The sequence below is a fragment of the Lissotriton helveticus genome, chromosome 7, assembly GCF_964261635.1.
Source record: "Lissotriton helveticus chromosome 7, aLisHel1.1, whole genome shotgun sequence".
Lineage (NCBI taxonomy): Eukaryota > Metazoa > Chordata > Amphibia > Caudata > Salamandridae > Lissotriton > Lissotriton helveticus.
The window spans coordinates 1,454,805,921-1,454,827,545 of record NC_136068.1 but is presented as its reverse complement, the minus strand read 5'-3'; the positions used below and the strand labels follow the sequence as shown (position 1 = coordinate 1,454,827,545).

Here is a 21,625-nt window from a genome sequence, read left to right as displayed (position 1 = left end):
GGTGATACCATGGTGACATCATGAGCTGAGACTTGTGATGGACCACATCTTTGGTATCCCTCAAACTCCTCCGGGTGCTAGGATTAGAGGCAGTCACCATTCAGATTACCGTTGACTGATCCCTTCCAATACTGACTGTGCCACTTGACCTGAGGTCCGCCCTCTCTTTGAGCTCTGCTCTACAGACTCTGACCCAATGTCCGACACAGTCTTCAGTGCCATGACCAATAAGGTTAGTCTGAGCCTCTACACCAGTACTGACGGGACTGATGCCGAAGCAGAGCCAATAGTTTTAATCTGGTTTTGAGGTGCCTCTCTAACGACCCCTCCTCTCCACCAACATGCTGTTACTCCCATTTGGACCCTTTAACATACCACCAATGTGGTGGTGATGATAATGCTGGTGAGGACACTTATGATGATGGGAACCTTTTTCAAGATATACTAGATGCCAATAGCCTGGATACTTTTCCAGACATTACTTTCCTAATATTGCCATTGCAATGGAAGACTCTACATCCTTCGCAAAGTGCTCAGGATAGCTGTATAAGTATTAGACCTCACTTTACCTACAACAGCTGTCAAAACAAATGTCCTAACTGTGGTTCTTAACCCAGGACAGATGAGCCAAGAACCTTTTCTCCCTATTAATGCAACTAAACTAGAAGAAAGAGCTAAAGTGGCGTTGCCACAAGTAACACACCTAAAAAGGGCAATGCCTAAAGATTCAGAATTAAGTATTACACAATTTAGGTGCATAGTACAGCCTCAAATAAAAACTTAAAGTGGCATTTTTGTTGAGTAACTCTTGGGGCTCATATATGAAAGGAAATATTCACTGACGAGGACAAAGTCTTGGAATACAAAAGACGGATATACATCCTCAAAAAAGCTTCAGTGCATGCCCCAAACCAGGGGCAGGATACATTTATTTGTGGAGTATTTCGCTTTGAGGGGTTGCCATGGGATGAATAATGTGTATGGATGATTTCAAACAAGACCTCTCTGTCACATTGTCCTGGGGAGTGATTGAATTGTGTTCAGACTCAAAGGAATATCTTATAGACTGGGAGCTGGTGAACATTTGGTAGCTACTGCACCTCACAGACCATTACTAACAGAAATAGGGCTAATCTTGATGTGGCTCCAAACCCCAGTAATAGGCACTCTTGAAGGCATTGACACAGCATGTATAGACTAGTTATTAGCTGGCACGGTATCTACTACAGGACAGGACAGAACAGACAAAACAGTTGAGTACATAAAGTACTGCCTACAATCCCCAACCCCACCGGAGATATGCAGTCGAATGGCATTGAAAACAGGAATCGGATTGAGGCGAATAGCCCTGGCTGCAGTGGAGAAATGGAACAAAGGTTTGGTTGAAAACAAACTATATGTTGAACTCTGGGATATGGTGGGGAAGTGTAAACAACCATGGGCTAGAGCAGACTTGAGATGGGTTATTTATCAGAGGGCATCAAAAAAGTTTATTTGTGAACCTGTCGGATAAGCACTCCTAGAGTTCAACTCTAAACTGTAAGTATGAGACTGTGATCAAGTCAAATGCTCTACAGGCCAGTATTCTAAATGCAAAACTGGACACGGACAAGATATGTTACCTAGTGTAGGAAGACTGTTCTTTAGTGATTTTTCTATGTCCCTATATTCTGACTCAAGAAAACGAGTTTGGGCAAAGGTAATCTTTAGTGGAACTAGAGCTTGGCATTGAAAGATATTCAAAAGCAGTGAATAATAGCCCCGATCACAGAAAATGTCAAAGCCGCAATAAAGAATATGAACTCGTAGTCCCTGCGATCTCACTGTTTTCCCAGTAAATTTTATAAGATACCCTCCTCTTAATTAGTGCCTATACTGACCAAGTGGTGTCATTCAGTAGGTGACAATAACGTGGTCACTGAATCAGTAGAACTGCCCAAAAAAATGTCAGAAATGTACAACAGTGTGCTTCGTGTAGCCTATCTGTGTATTAAATGTAGATGATAAAGTCTGCATTCAGTTACTGGCCATAAGACTGGCGGAGATACTACCAGACAACATACAAGAAGACCAATCTTTGAAAATAGCATCTACACTGTTAGCATTGGACGCTTAGAAAGCATTCAACAGGGTGTTCCTTCCTCAGGAGGGTGATAGAGAGGTGGCATAGGAGAAATCTTGATAAATACCTGTGGAAAGTCTTTTGGCCTTCACCAGCTGTTGCTACCGTTGAGACTGAAGCTTCTGCCCTCTGTCATCTGTATGCCATGTAGATTCAGCATCTGGGTTCCTCCTGAACAGAGATATCCCATCAATCTGCATGAGCGTTAGGTGTTTTGACTGGACCTCAGGCATTGCTGCACTTTATCTGTGGCCTATTGGTTTGGTTAAGGTTGTCACTGACAACACAAGCACTAGTTGATATACCAACAAACCGGGCAGAGTGGGTTCTAGTCCCCTGTGCATAAAAGCTCTGAAAATGTGGAGCTGTACCTTTGTAACTGTTTTGCTTACTGTAAGCCTTCTGGTGGGCTCTCTCAACATGAAGGTGGATGATCTGAGCAGAAATCTTTCAGAATACAAATGGGGTCTCTCACTCTCTACTCTCTACTCTCTACTCTCACACTCACTCACACATATATATATATATATTTGAATTTGAATTTGAATTTAAAATTATTTATACAGCGCACTTTCACCAGCGGTTTCATGGCGCTACAACAGACAAACCTCGAATGGTGGGAAATGAGAGAGATAAATGAAATGTGAACAGAAGTAACGAGTGGTCTAGTTAAAAGCTTTGGCGAATAGATAGGTCTTGAGCTTTTTTCGGAATTGAGGATAAAGAGGTATGGACCTAAGCTCTAAAGGCAAGGAATTCCATAGAATTGGTGCAAGGGTGGAAAACTTTGAGCCTCCCCATTTCTTCCTCCGGAAGCGGGAGACTGTCAGGAGGGCTTGCGAGGCTGAGCGTAGTGCCCTAGTGGGAACGTAGGGAACTATCTCTGATGTAATGAAGGCCGGAGCCATGCCCAGTCGTACTTGACAGATGATAGAAGCAAGTTTAAACTGGACACGTTCACGAACAGGAAGCCAGTGAAGGGATTTGAGAAGGGGTGTTACATGATGGAATTTTGGTAGATTGAATACCAGCCGAGCCGCCTGGTTCTGTATCAACTGCAAACGCCTTAAGCTATATGCAGGTAAACCTGCATATAGAGCGTTGCCATAGTCCAGGCGGGAGATAACTATTGCCAAGATGATCGTTTTCAGGGCATCAGAAGAAAAGAAGCGGGATACCTTGCGAATGGTGCGAAGTGACAGAAAGGAAGAGGACACCACAGCGCTAACTTGGGAGTGAAGGGTGAGCTCAGAATTGAGTTTAATGCCTAATGTTTTGACTGAGGTAGAGGGGACGGGGGGAGGGCCAAGGGAAGGGGGCCAGAAAAGTGAGGACCAGGGACTGGATGAACCACCCGTCAATACCAGCTCGGTCTTGTCCGGGTTAAGTTTCAGATGGTTGTGGTTCATCCAGTCCCGGATGAAAATCATAATAAACTGAAAATTAAGGATGGAAGCAGGGGAAGGAGATAAATTGAACACAAGTTGGAGGTCATCCGCATAGTTGTATACGTCGACCTCCATTTGCTGTAATGCAAAAATTAAAGGGGAGATATAAAGATTAAACAAAAGGGGTGAAAGGGAGGAACCTTGGGGAACCCCACACTGAACTTTCAGAAAGTCCGCAGAAAAATCACCCAGGCGGACGGCCTGGGTGCAGTCCCTCAGGAAGGAGGATATATATATGTGTTACAGGTGGTACTGTTTGCTGCTCAACACAATGCTCAGTTCCCACTGGTCAGTACCTTTCAGTTTCCCAAAGTAGGGGTTCCTTAGGGATGCGTTTTGTGTATGATGGTCTTATCCTCTTCATTCTGAATATCTAGTAACCTCTAATTCTTTATCCTCTACAATGTAGAGGCCGTACTGTGTGCTCGTGATTCTGATTGCACCTGACAGGGCAGGTAATGTTCTGTAATTGGAGTTGTTCCGTTATTGTTGCTCTCCTATCCCATTGAGAGACTGGGTAGTGGGAGAATAGCTAGGTGGTACGCCGAAATCTTCGCAGACTGCACCTTCGTGCTTGAAGATTGAGCTTGGCAGATTGACTGACTGACTGACTGACTGACTGCCTTTAATCTATTTTCAGAGGTGTGCCTCCCAATCACAGCGTCTTTGCTTTAGCTTGTGGTGGAGCTTTGTGACGGCGTTTGCTGAGGAAAAGGTTGACCTGGTTGTAGAATTATAATTTACAGTTTGCACTTCCTGTAGCCGGGCAAGGCTTTGCTCCGGGCAGTGTAAGATATTACGTTAGCTACTTTTTGGTAATTTATTTTTTTACACCATTCTGTTATATTTAAATCGCTTGTAGTGACAAGCTTCTTGAAGTCTTTTCCCTTCTTTTCTATTCATCATGCCCTGGTTGGACTATCTAGATATCACTTGTTCGATGTGTTCACTATTAGAGCCCTTACTCAGCTAGCTATACAATGGTTTTTGCTTTAAAGACGGTCTTCCTTATATCTGTCGCCTCTGCTCAACTACAGTATCTGATCAGTTCATCCTGCCTTTTTGGATAAGGTGATACTTTGTCTTGGGCGGTTTGCCTGTTTTCATATCTTCTAATCCATTACCCTGCCAGAGTTATTCACTCTTGTGCCCCCTACCAAGGAGGAAGAATCCAAGTGATGTAGGCTTGTCAGGCTCTGGTTTTTCTTCCTTATCCGCTCTTTCTTGATTTTGCTGGTGCCAAACAAGGTTAAGATGTCCAAAACAGGATACTTTTCCCCTTGACCGTTCTCTACAATAAGTTGTTCTATGCCCTATTACAATAGAGCCCCCTGCTGGCATTGGAGTACACTGCACCAAGACGAAGGCGGATTCCTTAGCATTGTCGAGCTCTGACTGGGGATTAAGTTCACTCTTTTACTAGACACTATTTATTTATTTATTTATTCAAAGTTTTATATAGCGCGAACAAGATCCTTACAGATATCAGAGCGCTTCACAGATACAAGGGTAGGGGCAGCAGGACTGAACAGAGATAATGGGAGCAGTATAATAGTCACTAACATAATAGGATAACAGTAACGTACAGAAAACATCATTATACAATCAGGTAACAAGTAATATAAGAACGCACAAGTCATTGATCACATTACAGTAAGGTTCAGGTAAACCTTAGATGTGTGGATGGCTTATACCAATTTCTTAGAATAGAGAGAACACGGGGTGGGGGCATGGGGAGGGTTATTCAATAAACTAAAGTGTATCATATATTGGTCGGTAGTAAGAGTAGCGTAGTAGTGTCACAATCAAGTAGGAGTATAGTGCCAGGAGACAAGGTGATCAATGATACAAAGCGATGCAGAGTCTCTGATCCAGCATCTATAAAGTTCAGGAGATCTTGGCCAGAAGGATGGTTTTCACCTCTTTCTTGAAGAGTGCAGTGGAGGTGATACGCCTGGTTTCAGGAGGGAGCGCATTCCAGATCCTGGGTGCCATTCCTGAGAAGGAGCGCTTGTATGTTTTTTCTTTCCGGAATCTACGAGGTTTCAGGAGTAGATTTTTTGTACTTCTATTGGATCTCGAACCTCCTGATATAGACAACTTTTGAGCGAGGTAGTTGGGTGCCTTGTAGTGCACGGCCGAGTGTGTCATAACTGCGATTTTTAGCTGTATTCTGGCTTCAAAAGGCAGCCATTTTAGAGACTTTAAGTCTGGGGATATATGCGAATGTTTTCTTGAGCCAGTGATGAGCCTCGCGGCAGCGTTCAGGGAGGCTCTTAGGGGTGCTGTTGTGGATAGCGGGAGTCCGCTGAGGGCCACAATTCCGTAGTGTATGCGAGGGATGACTAAAGCTTGTACAGCAGTTTGGAAGTCTTTGGCAGGGAGGAAGGGTTTAAGTTTCCTCAGTGTGTTGATTTGGAAGTTAGCTCCTTTTGTGGCTTTGCTAACGTGCTGTTGCATGTTGAGCTTGGCGTCGAGTGTGATGCCTAGGGATTTCGCAGAATCCACGATGGTAGGTTGGACATTGAGTGCTGTTAGGTTATTGAGCCAGGTTTGGGTGGTGGGAATTTTCGCCGGAGGTGAGATGAGTAGGAACTCAGTTTTCAGAGCATTTAGTTTGAGGTGATTATCGGCCAACCAAGATTGAGTGTTACTAAGTGTGGAATTCAGAAGTTTGATATCTTCCGGGGATTGTAACTTTAGGTAGAGTTGTGTGTCATCGGCGTACATATGGAATTGAACATTGGATGCTTGGAGTAAGGTGGCGAGCGGTTCCATGACTAGGTTGAACAGTGTGGGGGAGAGGGAGGATCTTTGTGGAACACCTAGATCAGCAGGCACAGGTGTAGATAGCACATTGTCGATCTTGAACTTCTGAGACCGGTTATGAAGGAAGGAAAAAAACCATTTGAGAGCAGTTCCCGATAGACCCATTCTAGTGCTTAGCAGCTCCAGTAAGTTCTCATGTTTGACCGTGTCAAATGCTGAAGAAAGGTCAAGAAGGATGAGGAGGCAGGACTCATTGTGATCAAGGATTTGGAGGGCATCATCAATTATGTGTGTCATAGCTGTTTCCGTGCTATGTTTCGCTCGGAAGCCTGATTGATGATGGTTGAGGAGGTCAAATTGGTCAATGTGTTTTGTTAGTTGGAGTTGGACACATTTTTCCAGCAGTTTGGCCAGGGTGGGGATATTGGTGATAGGGCGGTAATTGTTCAGGTCAGACGGGTCAGCTGTAGGTTTCTTGAGTATAGGCGTGACTTGCCCCACCTTGAGGGAGTCTGGAATGAGACCTTGTTGAAGGGAGCTGTTGATGATTTGGGTCCAAAGTGGGAGGAGCAGGGGGATGAAGTCTTTGACAGCATTAGCAGGTAGGGGGTCTATGGGATGATTAGAGGGCTTCAAGGTGCAGAGCAGTTTGTGACACTACTGCATTGCATTCTAAAGTTCGCAGTCCTGATCATTTTGCCAGCAAGAGTTTTTGGTGTGCTCCTCTCCGTGCGCCCACCTCCATGGGGCTAGTGCTTGGGTATTTACTTATTAGGTCCAGAAGCTGCAGGTAGAAGTGCCTATTACCAGAAAATATTACTTTTTTTTTTTTTGCAGTTTTATATAGCGTGAACTAGACCCGAACCGAATCAGAGCGCTTTACATATTTTTCCAGTTACGTTACATGAGGACACATTTTCATTTTTGCCCAGAATCACAGGAGGTTTTGGCGTCGTTACCGAGACTCGAACCCAGATGGCCAACTCCTCTCCCCTACTTACTTTTCGTGGCAATCTTTGTGCAGATTTAACTACACATTTCCTCCACTTGCCTGCCCTGTTTTTCTGAGCAGTGGGGAAGATTTTGGTAACTCTCTCAATCTAGTCTCTGCCTCAAAGTGTTGAAAATGGATACGAGCTAACATCTGCATGCAGTGTGGCAACTCATCGTTCCTGGATCAATGTAATACCACCTATCTTCGCTAGGGAGCTATTGTGAGATTTCTGGATCTAGTCTGGCACCTGGGAACTAATAATTAAGAGATGAATCTGCAAGTAGATGGCGCATTCACTAGATTGATTATCAAAGGTAAGTTACTTGTTCTAATGTAAGATTTAATTCTCTAAGCATAATCCATGCTGTTATCTTTGGTGGTTGCAGTTAAAATTAAATGCTTATAAACAGAGTTGTAAAGCCTTATTCTTTTATTCAGTAGGTCAAATAAATAAAAATCAGCATTTGCTTCCAAAACACTGGAAGTCTGGAGCTCTATCGATTTTGTACGTAAAATAGTCAATAGGCAGAAAAAAGACCTATGTCCTCCACCCCTACCAATTTTAGTTCTGGAAGTAAAATTACATCTTAATACTTTTTCTTACATTTTGCTGGTACAGACCACGATCTGGAGAAGACCAAGGAAGAGCAGCCTAAAGTCCCCCAACACGGTGACAAAAACATGGAAGTAGAAGAGGCGATGGTCCCTGGTTCCACCGTGCTACCAGTAAATGATTCTGAGCCGGCGACTAAGCAGGAGAAAAAGGCAGATTCTGGATTGGAGCTTTCAAAGAAAACTGCCAGCGAAGGAACGGAAGACATGGAGACAGTAGAGGAAACTGAAGTGAATGAGGGGGCACCAAAGGAGCTGGCGAAGCCCGTCCGACCCATCAGCAGCTTCTTTGGTGAGCCTAAACTTTTGATTGTTGGGACTATGAGGTTTTTAGTGCTGTACTGTTTCCTGCATAAGAGCCAGACTAAAGTTATCTTGAAAGGAAGGATTTATGGGTCACAGGTTTAAAAGTACATTAAGGTATTCGTAGTCAGATTGTTTGTAGAAGTTCACTGCTGGCAGGCACCTTCTTACTCCCAAGTATAGGGAGCTGGATACTGTTCTCTGCTCTAAAAATGATATGCCTGTAAAACTTCAAAGGTTTACCTTGCCAGTTTTCTTACTGCTTTTTAGCTCTGGGTCTTGCAACCTTGAAGCAGACCTGCTGCTATCCGTACACCTAGTGAGCGTTGGGTCCGTCTCTTTCACCCATAGGCTTTGTTCAGTCAGCCTCTTACAGCCAATGGTTGGAGATTTAGTCTATCTTATCTGGGCCCGGTGGAGGATTCATCTTTCGCCTAAAGCTGTTGTTTAGGTGTCCGACTGTCTTCACTTAAGTGCTTGAACTTCGCTCCATGAACGACTTTTACAACTATACCCCTCTCTGCTGGCTTCCCTTCCTTGTGTCTCGCTTTAATGTGCTAATGCTGAATGCATTAGCACAATGAAGCCAGACTAATTGGCTTTGCTGATGCTTGTTTGTTGAAGGGAGCTTTATTTAAAGTGCTCCTTTTCGAATTTTCAAGAGGGGGGATTTCTGTTTGCGCATTGGTCTTTTTCACACCGCAGTGGAAGATGTGCTGATCCAGTATTCTCTTTTTGGTGAAGGTCTGCCTTAGAGAGAGTTCATTGGCCCAGCTGACAGAAGTGTGCAGCTGTGTAAGGATGTTATCCTTATTTTAGGTACTTGTGTTCTTTTTTGGTACATGAGTGATGATATTCCAGTCCATGGGGTTTACAGAGGTAAGGCCAAACGCCCACTCTTGATCAAGAATGGATTTGTTTCTTTGGCACCTATGTCTGCATATAGGCAAGACTGACCTGGGGTCCAAAGTGGTAGAAACGTATGGTAAGCAGCGAAATGTAGAATAACGCATCTTTGGGGAGCCTGTGTGAATGCTATGTCAAATTCAATTCAAATTATGCTTTATTCGATTTTATAAAAATATAAAATCATAAAATCCACAGATTTTTAAAAAGCCAAATGAGCTAATACATGCATACATGTTTCCTAAGCCGTTCCACAGATGCTAAAAATACAGAAATTTATACGTCATTTAACACTATTTAACACTATTTACACTATTTAATACATTTCTTTTCCTTAATATACTTTTTAAAAAACCGGTCATGAGCACTGTACAATATTAATCATTTAATTGTTGCAAAAACAGATACGCTGGGCGGTATTGCCGCCAACCACCTTGTCTCAGGTATTGTTTTAACCATTTTGTACGTTCTTCGCTGTAGTATTTACAAAATAGTATAGTATGTATTGTTTGTTGCGAGAGATTATCGCATGGGAAGTGTGCTAATTCCCTCGACGAGTTATTTTTAGTTGGAAAAGTCACCAACCGGTGGAAAGATTTGAATCTAAACCTTATCAGGATGAATCTATTGAAACCTTTCAAACAGTAACATAAATATGGTTGGATCCTATAACTGGTCAAGGTCATTTGGTGCCATATAACTGAACTTTTACATAACTCCCCCGTTAGTCTCAGCTGTTCAAGGTGGTTCATAGATAACAATTTCAATGACTTTCTTGGTATGGCACAAATCAGCTCAGGGTTATCATAGAGTTCTGGTCTGTTAAGGTCAATAAAAAACTTCCTTACATAATGTAACCAGGGAATATTTTTTGAATGATCCAGACCCATTCCGTCCCTAATAATTTCTCTATTTAGGCTTAATGCCTGGGATGACCAAACTCTGTGCCATAAAAGAATAGGTTGCAACTTAATTAGGTCAGTGATATAGTCAATACCCAGTTCGGCGTGACAATTAAAAACAGGTGCACTCTGTGGGACTGCAAGAACGTATCTAAGGAACATGTTTTCGATAATTTGAATTGATGCCACATTATTAAAACCCCAGACACCCGCCCCATACATGGTAATGCTCCTGCACTTTGCTACATCTATCTTCAGCAGTATTTCGGGTGGTCTTTTCCCCAATTTACGTGCAAAGTTCATTAGGGCCGCTATTGATCTTTTAAATAGAGGAGTCCTACTTCTAATAGCCGGGACCCAGGAGCCTGTTTCCTCTAAGAGGACCCCTAAATAGGAGAAAGTTTTGGTTGATTCGATAGTCCCACTGGCCACTGTTAGGTTCTTGATTTTGCGCTTATGTTTCCCGCACTCCATAACGAAAGTTTTCTTGGGATTTAATTTTAAACTCCTATGTGCCATAAAATCTGAATATGTGGCGAGTGCGCGCTGAATACCTACTTTAGTTCTGGCCATTAGTACTGCGTAGAGAAGGGAGACAACCTGCTTGCTGTTATATTTTGGGCAGTCGGTGACCTTTGCCCTCAATTCCTCCTCCAAAGAGTTGGTATATATGGAGAAGAGGGACGGGGCCAAGACACATCCCTGCCTAACTCCCTTCTCCACGCGGAATGATTTGGTACACTCTCCCTTCATACCGAATCTCACTTTAGCTGAGGCTCCTGTTTTACAATTGTTTTAAAAATTTTACTAATGCAGGATCAACTTGTAACTCCTCCAGGGTACTCCATAGCTTTTTATGTTCCACACAATCGAAAGCGGCTGTAAGATCTGCAAAGATTACATACAGCCGCCCCTTTTTTTGCTTGGGTGTACTTTCCTTGGAGAAAGATGAAATTTAAAACCTGCTCTTTGGTCCCCATCCCCTCTCTGAACCCGTATTGAACCGGGCTCAGGATGCTATTTTCATCAGCCCAGGTTTGAAGTTTATTTAAAATCACCCGTCCAGCCACTTTCATTAGTGAATCCAATATTGAGATTGGCCTATAACTGGATGGGCTTTCCCGGTCTCCTTTTTTGTAAATAGGGACGATTATTGATTCGGACCAGGAACTTAAAAAACCCTCAGAGCAACAGGCCTGCAAAACACGAGTTAAGAGTGGGGCCCAAAGGTCTACAATTGTTTTAAAGAAATCAATTGGAACCCCTTCAGGGCCTGGGGCCTTCTTGCCCTTACTTTTATTTATTGCCATCAAAACCTCCTCCTGGGTAATATCAATGAGGATTGGCTGGTACATATCAGTAGGTTTTTCCATCTCAATTCCCCCTGGTGTACTTATAGCACTATTCTTTTCCTGTCCATACACTATAGAGAAGAATTCTATCCACTTGTTTTCATCGATGGCTATTTCAATCCTTGCGTTTTCTTTGTTCGCCAAGAATGGTGCATTTACGGCCTGCCAAAAAAGGCAAGTATCTCTACTCTGGGCGGCCTTGTACAAATTTTCCCATGCCTGCTCCTTAATCTCGTTTTTTCGTTTTTTCCTCGCCAAATTGTAGGCCTTTCTGCATGCACTAACTTCAGTCCTATCCCTAATTGATGTAGTCAGGCGGCCCTGACTACATCAATTAGGGATAGGACTGGGTATTTGGGCCTTTGTGATAATGTTTTTATTATTAAGCGCCAGATTTTTTGCGCCCCATCTTAATGCAAAGCCATTTTGACGACTCAATACAAGATCTTGGGTCCTTATTAAACATTCTATTGTGGACCTTACATTGTGTCTAACCAGTATGTCCACACTAAGGGGTAGATGGTCGCTTAATCCAACCGGGCGAATCATAAATTTTCTTACCATGCTGACATAACGTGTTGCATAATAATAAAGTCGATCACCGTCCTAAATTCCCTTCCAATATAGGTGGGGTCAAAGTTGTTAGTGATAGGGGACATGGTGTTAACAAAAACAAGGTCAAGCGTTGCCATAACTTCATTTAGTTTATCACCCCTGGACGTATGCACAAAATGTTTAGTCGGACCCTGTTCATCATTACAGATTTTTCCTGGTGTGCATGAATGTTGGTTACAGGTACTAACATTAAAATCCCCCATCCAAACCAAGAAAACATCGTTTACCATGCTGTTCGAATGGGTAACCAAGTCCTCACTTAAACTAGTCATAACAGTCCTATACTTGTCACTATCAATGTTGTTATAAAAGTTAACGACCAAAAAGTTAACATAGGATGACATAAGAATCAAAACCATTTGATAATAGTGAGTACTCTTTATCATATTAATCTTTAATACCTTTATCACATTTGACACATAAATACATATGCCTCCCTTATTTCTCCCGTGTGTGGTCTGAATTGCTGGGACGTGGAAAGTTTTATAGCCATCTAAATGCTGCTCTAGTAGTGACCATGTCACTTGTAGACATAAAATATCATATTTCCTGACGAAATCGCACCAGACATGATTTACCATTTTTGTCTTAATACCGCAAACATTTCATGATAGGAATTTTGTTTCTCCCTGGTTCAATCTTTGCATAAGCAGTCTTTCAGATTCACCCTCTGTATATATACTTCTCCCTACAGCCCATAAATCGCTGTCCACTTTTGTTGTACAGGTGGGGGGGATTTCCGGCTGCTGCTCAGCTCTACTAATGATCTCCTGTCGGTTAATATCTGGGTCAGTGGATTGAAAAATAATCATTTCTTCTACTTGCCCTTTGTTCATCAGTCATCTGGTGAGACGGTGGATTCCAGGTAGAAGAGGCATATGTAAAACGCTCTATTTTATCGCTGTTATTATCCTGGTTACCAACTCTCACCCCCACTGAATTGTGCCGACTTATCCATTGTGAATGCTATGTCAATAAAACCGGAGTAAAACTTTGAAACTGTTCAATTCTTCCTGTTTTAGCCTTTTATAATGAGCATTTCTGTGATTTCTTTACTAGGTAGCTAAATATGTTAATGCTTCGTTTATTTTTTAAACAAATCTCCATCATTACTTTACAGGAACAAAAGGTCCATATTCTGTCGACCAAATCTTTACCTCTGAATTTGTATTGTACTGTCAGGAGGAACGTAGAACTATTTACACTTTTGTTTTCAATTAAGAATTAATAGCTATTACAAGTACTGCATTTGAGAAGGCTCGTTTGGTGAAGACTACTCGGGCCTTGTTTTCAATTAAGAATTAATAGCTATTAAAAGTACCGCATTTGAGAAGGGTCGTTTTGTGCTGACTTCTTGGGCCAGTCGCTTGTTCTTTGAGTGCCGTTTCTCTGACTTTGGCGATTGGACTCTGAAGAGCAACACTGTTGTTCATTAACCTCTGAGCTACCTGGTGGCAATCTGCTTATCTCTCCCTTCCATGCATTGTCCCGTGCTACTGGTACACACAGTCGTCCTGACATTAAAGGCTCCACTAAACACTGTTGATCTATGCTTTACACAGATGCCCTTTATGACTAATGATCTAGCACCCGACAGTTTATTGTTCCTGCTCCTCATTTGGTGCATTTTGGTAACCATATCCAAACATTGGAAAACGAGCATTTGCATTCTAATTCCCTTCTAGTATTCATTTATTTTATTTAGTTTTTGTATAGTGCGAACAAGACACAATCGGGTATCAGAGTGCTGTACAGAGGCAGGTTGACAAATAAACGGGACGACAATAGGGGCAAAGCAAGAATAAATTACAGTAAATGTAATGTACAACAGAAATAACATGAACGGGTAGTCAGTCGTCCAAACAGGTCTGCACTTTAGCCCAGAGAGTTAGTCATAAGTAAAGTTATCACCTCCCTTTTGAATGACTCTGTTGATGGAATCAGTCTAATTTCCATAGGTAGGGAGTTCCAGATTCCTCGGGCGACACCCGAGACTCCCTCCTAATTGCTTTCAAATGCACATCCCACATGTTCTGTTCTTGGCAAGCTGTTCTACTCTGTGACCGCTCCAACTTCAAAACTACGAGAAGAGAAACCAGGCATATGCAGGACGTAGCCAGAAGTAGAAGTTCCAGTCTCAACCCCCCCCCCCCCCCCCCACCACCCCTGTGGCTGGCTGTTGTAGGCGTCCTCCCCTCCAAACTATGGCGTACGTCCTGCATTTGCTGGCGTTCACTATAAACATACCAAAGTCACACCGGACTCCTTCTCCGACGCTCCCTTCATCAGAGCTGTTCTGGACACAGTGCAGCTTTGGGTATTATTCTCCTGAGCAGCGAGTCCAGGATATTCAGGTTATGATACCGATATTTCAGCCTCTCTCTTGGATTTCAGGTAGAATGACTCTGAGGCTGCTGGCTCTCATGGCCTCCTGTATCCTGTTAGTAAACCATGCCAGTTAGTGTATGCAGGCTCTGCAGTAGGAACTGAAGTTTCAGTGAGTGCGGCATCAGGGGATTCTCTCCCGCCTGGTCCAGATATTGGAGGGAACAGCACAGGACCTGCAGTGGTTGCTAACGAACTGCAATTTGGTCCGAGGCAGACCCCTGTCTCTTCCCCCAACCACATCTTACAGTAGTGACTGATGCGTCTCTCCTCATCTGGGAGAGGTGGAGATCAGAGGACTCTGGTCTATGGCGGAGGCGGTGCTCCAAATCCATGTGTTGGAACTCCGGTCGATCTGATTGGCATTGAAAGCATTTCTTCCCTCTGTCAAGGGGAAGTTGGGGCAAGTGTTTTCGGGAAACACGACCGCTGTGTGGTATTGCAACAAGCAGGGCAGTGTGGGGTTTTGGCTCTTTTTCAAGAGGCCCTGTGCTTCTAGACACAGAAGAAGATATTCCTGATGGGTTAACACGTGGCAGGTTCTCTGAACGTCAGCTCAAATTAACTCCGCCGTCGATGCCTAGAGAATCACTAATGGAGTGTCCAGCCAGAGATGGCTCTTGGTATCTTTAAACAGTGGGGAAAGACTTAGTTAGATCTGTTTGCCTCCGAAGAGAACGCAAAATGTCTACAGTTTTGCGCGTTTGAGTTGCCAGGGCGGGTATTGCTTGGCAACTTGTTTTAACGTGAGTGGAGCTTAGGCCTCCTCGATGCCTTCCACCCCGCACCCCCCCCCCCCCCAATGCAACTTCTTCCTTGTATTGTCAAAATCAAGAATGACTTGGCCCAAGTCATTCTTGTGGCTCTGGACCGGGCACAGAGTCTGGTTTCTCACGCTTCTTTGAATGATTGTTGATTCTTCGATCAGGCTTTCCCCTTTGGGAGGATCTTCTATTCACAGCAGCGGGGTAGGGTGCTCCACACGCACCTGTCCACTCTCCTACTACTTCGTGGAGATTGAGCAGTTGCAGCATTTGACCTTCATCCCAAAGTTTGTAAGGTTGTCTTGGCGGCCAGGCGGACCTCCACCATGACAGACTACGCCTGCCGTTGATAAACATTTTTAAGGAGGGTGAGTGAGCTGCAGGCTTTATTGTCCAAGACTTCCTATCTCATGATATTTCAGAAGAAAGGGGTGCTTCGCACTAGAGCCTCTTTCCTGTCTATGGTGGTGACCCCATTCCATCTGGCTCAGTCGGTCACACTGCTCACCTTTTATGCTCCTCAGCATCCCTCTAAGGAAGAGGAGCGTCTCCATTGTCTGGACCCAAAAAGAGCGTTGTCATTCTACCCTAACCACACTAAATAGTTTCAGGTAGACCAACTATTTGTGGTTTATGTGGGAGCTTAAAAAGCTTGTGCAGTGCAGAAACTAACCATTTGGCACCGGATCGTTCTCTTTATTAAGATCTGCTATGTCTCCTGGCTAAGAAGCAGCCTCCTGAAGGCTTACAAGCCCATTCCACCAGGGGGAAGGCTGCAGCCATGGTGTTGGCTTGCAGTGTGCCAATCCTAGTCATCTGCCAGGCTGCAATGTGGTCTTCACTTCACATATTTGCTAAACACTACTGCCTGGAAAGTCTGGTCCGTAGAGATTAGCATATCACCTGTTCGGTCTTGCAGGACTTTCTAGTCTAGTAAATTGTCCCCAGCCCACCACCAGGAAGTATGGCTTGGATTTCTATTCAGTGTAAGGAATCTGCAGCTAGAAGTAAGTCTCTATCAGATGAACAAGTTACTTACCTTCGGTAACGCATTATCTGGTATAAACAATATCTAGCTGCAGATTCTTTACTGATTCCCTGCTCTGCGGACTTATTGTAGGATTAAGGTTGCTCCCTCTTCAGGGCCCTAGTTTGGACACACCATAGTGTGTTTATTTCATGGCTCTGCAATTTTGGCGAGGGAAACGTGAAAAGTAGCTGACATCCTCGCGCCTACAGAGAAGGTCTCACCCTGCTTCTAGAATCTGAGGCATAATCATGGTGGCACAAGAAGGCTGTGAACCGCTCTGCTTCATATGATGTTTAGATAAAAAAATAGGGATTGTCCCGGTTTGCTTTAACTTCTGGTACGATGGGACAGCGAGGGTAGTATAATATGTGTAGCTTTAAATTGTTTCACCTCTGTCTTTGGATTGAGATGGATAGCATATGCTTTACAAAGTATGCCAAAGAAAACTGCTGTGTATCCTACTGCTTCTTTAATCTAAGGGTTTTTGTATACAACTTCAAAACAGAAGACTTTGCCTTTGTAAAGGAGTATTGTTACTCTTATTTCCCTAGGGACTGCTTATTTCTTAAGTTACAGACATGTAGAACGTGTTAGCTATTTTTTTGGAACCATGGAAATACTGCCCCTCCACCGTCCCACCCCTTTTCCCCCACTCCTTGGATCCAGATCTCCTCTCACCCCAGATCCTTCTGTTTGTTCTCCCCAAATCCCATGCCACTGCAGAAGTGTGGTAGGTGTCTAAAGATAATTTGTTTCTGCAGATGCTGAAAGCTCCATAACATAACTGTGATCCTCTTTCTAATTGCATGTTTATTACGTGGTGGTTTTGACGTTTTATGTGAATAGCAGAGTTTCCTTCCTTGACGTTGTGTTCAGGTTATGAAAGGGTAATTCTTAAGGGACAGTAGCTTTCTTTTACTGTGTGGTGGTTGCTTAGGAACTACATATGTTGACACCCCTTGGGAAAGTAAAGGTGAGAGCACTGCCTTCATGATGGGATGTAGTGATGCGCAAATCGAAGGTAGTCTATTTTTAGAACAAACATTCATAATGTATGCAGCAGTGTGTAGGTGAAGTTCCTTTTGACCTTTTGTCAAGGTTCCTATTAGAGTGTGCTATCTTTGAGTTTGGTTTATGGTGACCGCTGCAGATTGTCATTAAGGTTAAACTACTTTTTGCTATTTGTGGGTGAAGTAGTCTCTGGGTTCCACAAACTGCTTGCATACGGAAATAATGAGGTTTTATATACAATGTTTTATAGCCTTTTCTGAGTAAATGCATTATACCACACCTTTATGCATTTCAGTCTGCTTATATCACGAAACTCTTGCGTACATTTTCCATTCCTATCTCAACCTTGGCATGGAAACCTTAATGTTGACCCAAGTGTACACCTCTTCAGTGCATGAGCTAGGTTTGAGAACATTTTTCAGTGCTCCTAGAACAAACAATTTTCCCCAACCAGGTATTTTAATTTTATACTCTGCACCTGAGCACACCCAATCACTATATCTATAATCCAGTTTATGTGTCACGCACAAAGAGATCAACATATAAATGAGTCCTTCCGGAATGCAATTCAATTTCCCACAGTTGTCAATCAGGGGAAGTGATCAAATCACACTCTTCAATCATATCTGTATGTTTTTTATTTTCCAAAAATAACTGTTGATGCAGCAGCCGACGCGCGTTTCGCCCACAGGGCTTTTTTAAGGCTTAGGGTAGTGAGCTGAATCAGAGAATTTGTATCCTCTCTAAAGTTGTCCAAGTGGTGTTTAGACCTTAGATGGTCTCTGTCCAATAATGAGAGCAGATACATTGAGGTGATGTAAATATGATCACTCTCTATATTTCCCAAAATGAAAGTAACAGTCCTCTTTGTATTCCAAAATGCTGGTTCATCAATCAAGTACTTTCGAGTATTTCAAGCGTCTTTCCTAGTGCCCGATCCTGATACATCCTGCAGCCTTGGGACAACATCTTTGAGTATGTCGGTATCTCTCATGGTATGTATCCGTTTAATCCATTGGCAAAGAGATTTGGGCAAACCCACATTTCTGTGTTCTATAGGTATTGTAATTTGGCCGTTTTCCTATCAGCTTGTAATATACTCTCTTGCTATTGTCTAGTACTCTCTAGTGGATAGACACCCCAAATTCAAAGTTAGACCAGCGTGTGCTCCAGTGATGGTTCTTAACCCACCACATAACTCAGGATTTCAACAATCTATCTCTCCGAATTTCTTTATCATGGGCATGTCCACACTGAATTAATGTCTGTCAGGCACACACGTTAGACATGACTGATCTATCCCTCATTAAATATTTTTTCTGATTACCTTCAGGAGAGTGTCGGTCCATTCACACATATTGTGCCTCAGCCAGTGCCTCGTGGAGTTATTTTGTAGAATTATTTGTGTTGTGTGCTGGAGCACTACATGCTGGTGTGTCATAGCTCACCTCTGTGCTGACCCAGGGTTTCTTGTGCAACTTCTTCTTCCACACAAGCATTTAGTTACATCGTCTCTTTGCTTTGAAAACTATATTTGAGTTCAAAGTAATGAATTTCAGGGTTTCAGTGATTATCCATTTCCCTGTATCTCCCAATCGTTCTTAGTACAGAGGAAGGCCAACTTAAAGGTCAGATACTTGATTATTTTATATCCACAATTGAAACTACTTTTCACAGAAGTCTCCCATGCAAAACGATGGCCATTAGTATGCTTACATTTAAATTGCCTAATACAGGGTTATCTGACTGGCTACTAGGTAGGTCTCATGACCCAGCGAGCTTTATAAAAAAATAAATTCTTACATTTAACTTCGTCAGGCAGCATTCTAGCAGACCAAAAGCTGCCTGCACAACTGTTTGCATCATTGAATCCTTCCATTGACCCATCCTGCCTTTCTAGAAACCTTCCGGTCATCCAATACTATGTGACACATGACTAACCACTTTATATCAAAGATAAACCATATTTGATAGCATGACAGATCCCCCTACTTACTACCAAGGTTGAAGTTCAATCCCCACCTTTATGCCAAAACTGTGTATGTACCTTGTTCTGCCATGTCTGTTCCACAGTGATCATAAAATCTGTTATGGAAAAAAAAAGATTTGATTAACTTTGCCCTGCTCAGTCTTTGAAAGTGCTAGTTCCTCACATTGCGGAGTCGGGGACCGGCTTTAGCATGTGTTTTAGCACTCAGAATCTCTGACTGCTGGAAAAAGTGGGTTGTTTTCTCTTCTTGAAAACACCCCTAACCATCACATCCCGTTATTGACTAGTTGCATTACTATTATTCCTTCCCTGATTAAAATCTAGGAAGATATCGTGGACAAACAGGCCTGATTTTTTTATTTTTATTTTTTATTTTTTTTGAACAGACAAATGCCCTGATTGCATAGCATTTATGCTTCCATCCTGAAATGGATACGGAGTACGTGCTACTCATAGCTCTTAAATTGCAAACCTTGATTAAGGGAGAGAGGGCAGCTGTCATCCTCCTCTGTTGTAATTGATACCCTATATCGCAGTATCTTGGTGCATGGTCTTGCCAAACGAGATTAGAGGTACAACAATTTCATTCTAAAAATTAATTGCCAGACCCAGTCGCTTCTACCACTTGGATCCATCAAGACCATGTTATCTACGAAGTTCCACAGGGTTCATCCCTTTTCCCTCTTATTCTCAATATCTGAATCTGCCCTTTCTTTAATCTTCTCAGGCAGCACTGCTGTTGAGCATTACCTTAAACAAGTGACACAAGGCTTATCAGGCTGAATCAAAACAGCGGCTTATTTGCCTTCTGTCTACACAATTGTCTACAGGATATTCACTCCTTGAGTGAGAGAACTTTTTCTCAAACTTAACCCCTTGAATGCTGCCGCGATTCCGCTCCCTCGGTGCGGTCATGACGGCCCCCAGCCGTCATCAGCACACGAGCACTGTAGTGCATGACGGCTGGGGGCCGTCATCAGCATGCAAGGGGTTAATACCAAGCTGTTTGTGATTGGTAGATATACTGAGTGATACCACTGTTTGGCCATCCTGCATAGATACTCCACCATGCCTTGAATCTAACTAGTAATCCACTGGAATCTTCCTTGACCACAAGCTAACTTCTAAAAACTGCTTCTTTCACCTTTCTTTGAATGTTCAGAAAATCTGTCTTCTACCTTACTACTTCTATGCCCAGTTGGTGGCCAGGTGTTTACTCTACTCTACTTTAGTAGCATACAATTGACTACCAGGATATCGGCTTTAATCTCTTCTGCTAGCTTTGAGGTTTTTTTTGACTGGTCAAGAGTTTGCTCAAACTTAATGAAACAATAAGCTGTACCAATCTTTTACCAAACACCACCTACTCCAACAGAGCATGACCTGCAGACGCTGGATGTGATTATATCTTTAAAATATCATACAGACAGGACTAAATATTTCAGACAACTCTTGATAACTTTTGATCCAAAGCACTTTAAAGAAATCGATCAACAAGGAATTGATCTTGTGGTGGGTCAGGGAATGTGTAAAAAACATGCTACTAAAGGGTTAATGGGCACACAAGACCCTTTCGCCAGGGGGAAGACGGCTACATCAGCCTTATTCAGCAATATCTTCTAATGTTTTGCAAGTCTGAGATTGGTGCATAATTCATGTGCTCATTACGGCACAGACTTTTTTACAAAAGCTAATGCTTACATTGATGATATGTTCCTTTGCCATCTGGCTGACTAAACCTTGTGTCCACCTCCTTTTGATAGTACAGTAAAATGTATTTTAAGGTTACGAATTAAAGGAAAAGTCCTTTGCTGGAGAAGAAAGTATGTACCTGTGACAATGGTTCTCAAGAAGGATATCTTCCTCACTGGAGGGCAGTTGGATATCGGAGTTCTAGATAGGATAGGAAAATAAACAAGCATTTGCAATGCAATAGATCTCGCATTAGGAAAGTGTGAGCTATTGGTATTGTAAATGACCATTTTTTTAAATGTGTTGGCTTTGAAAATTCATAAATTAATAGCATTGTTCTTCACAAAGCCAATAGCGTACACTTTCCTAATGCAAGTCCTATTGACTATGGCAATGCTTGTTGGTAGCAAGCAAGGACAGTGGTGTTGTGCTGCTGAGTGATGTGGTGGTGTCCCCGAGTGATGTGGTGGTGTCCCAGAGTGATGTGGTGGTGCCCCCGAGTGATGTGCTGGTGCCCCTGAGTGATGTGGTGGTTTTTTATTTTTATTTTTTTATATAGCGCGAACTAGACCCGAATCGAATCAGGTATCGGAGCGCTTTACATATTTTCCAGTTGCGTTACATGAGGACACACTTTCATTTTAGGCACGGGGAGATTAAGTGATTTGCCCAGAATCACAGGAGGTTTTGGCGTCGTTACCGAGACTCGAACCCAGATCCTCAGGTCCGA

The 21,625-nt window shown here is 42.9% G+C and overlaps 1 protein-coding gene across 3 annotated transcripts in view; it reads left to right on the top strand.

Moving 5' to 3' along the window:
* LIG1 (DNA ligase 1) overlaps window positions 1-21,625 on the top strand; it is a 452,209-nt gene that overhangs the window by 70,262 nt on the left and 360,322 nt on the right. For all 3 annotated transcript variants that reach the window (XM_078654820.1, XM_078654821.1, XM_078654822.1), the window contains one exon: window positions 7,953-8,237. In XM_078654820.1, coding sequence (XP_078510946.1) covers window positions 7,953-8,237 — 285 coding nt within the window. The remainder of the gene's footprint in view (window positions 1-7,952; window positions 8,238-21,625) is intronic.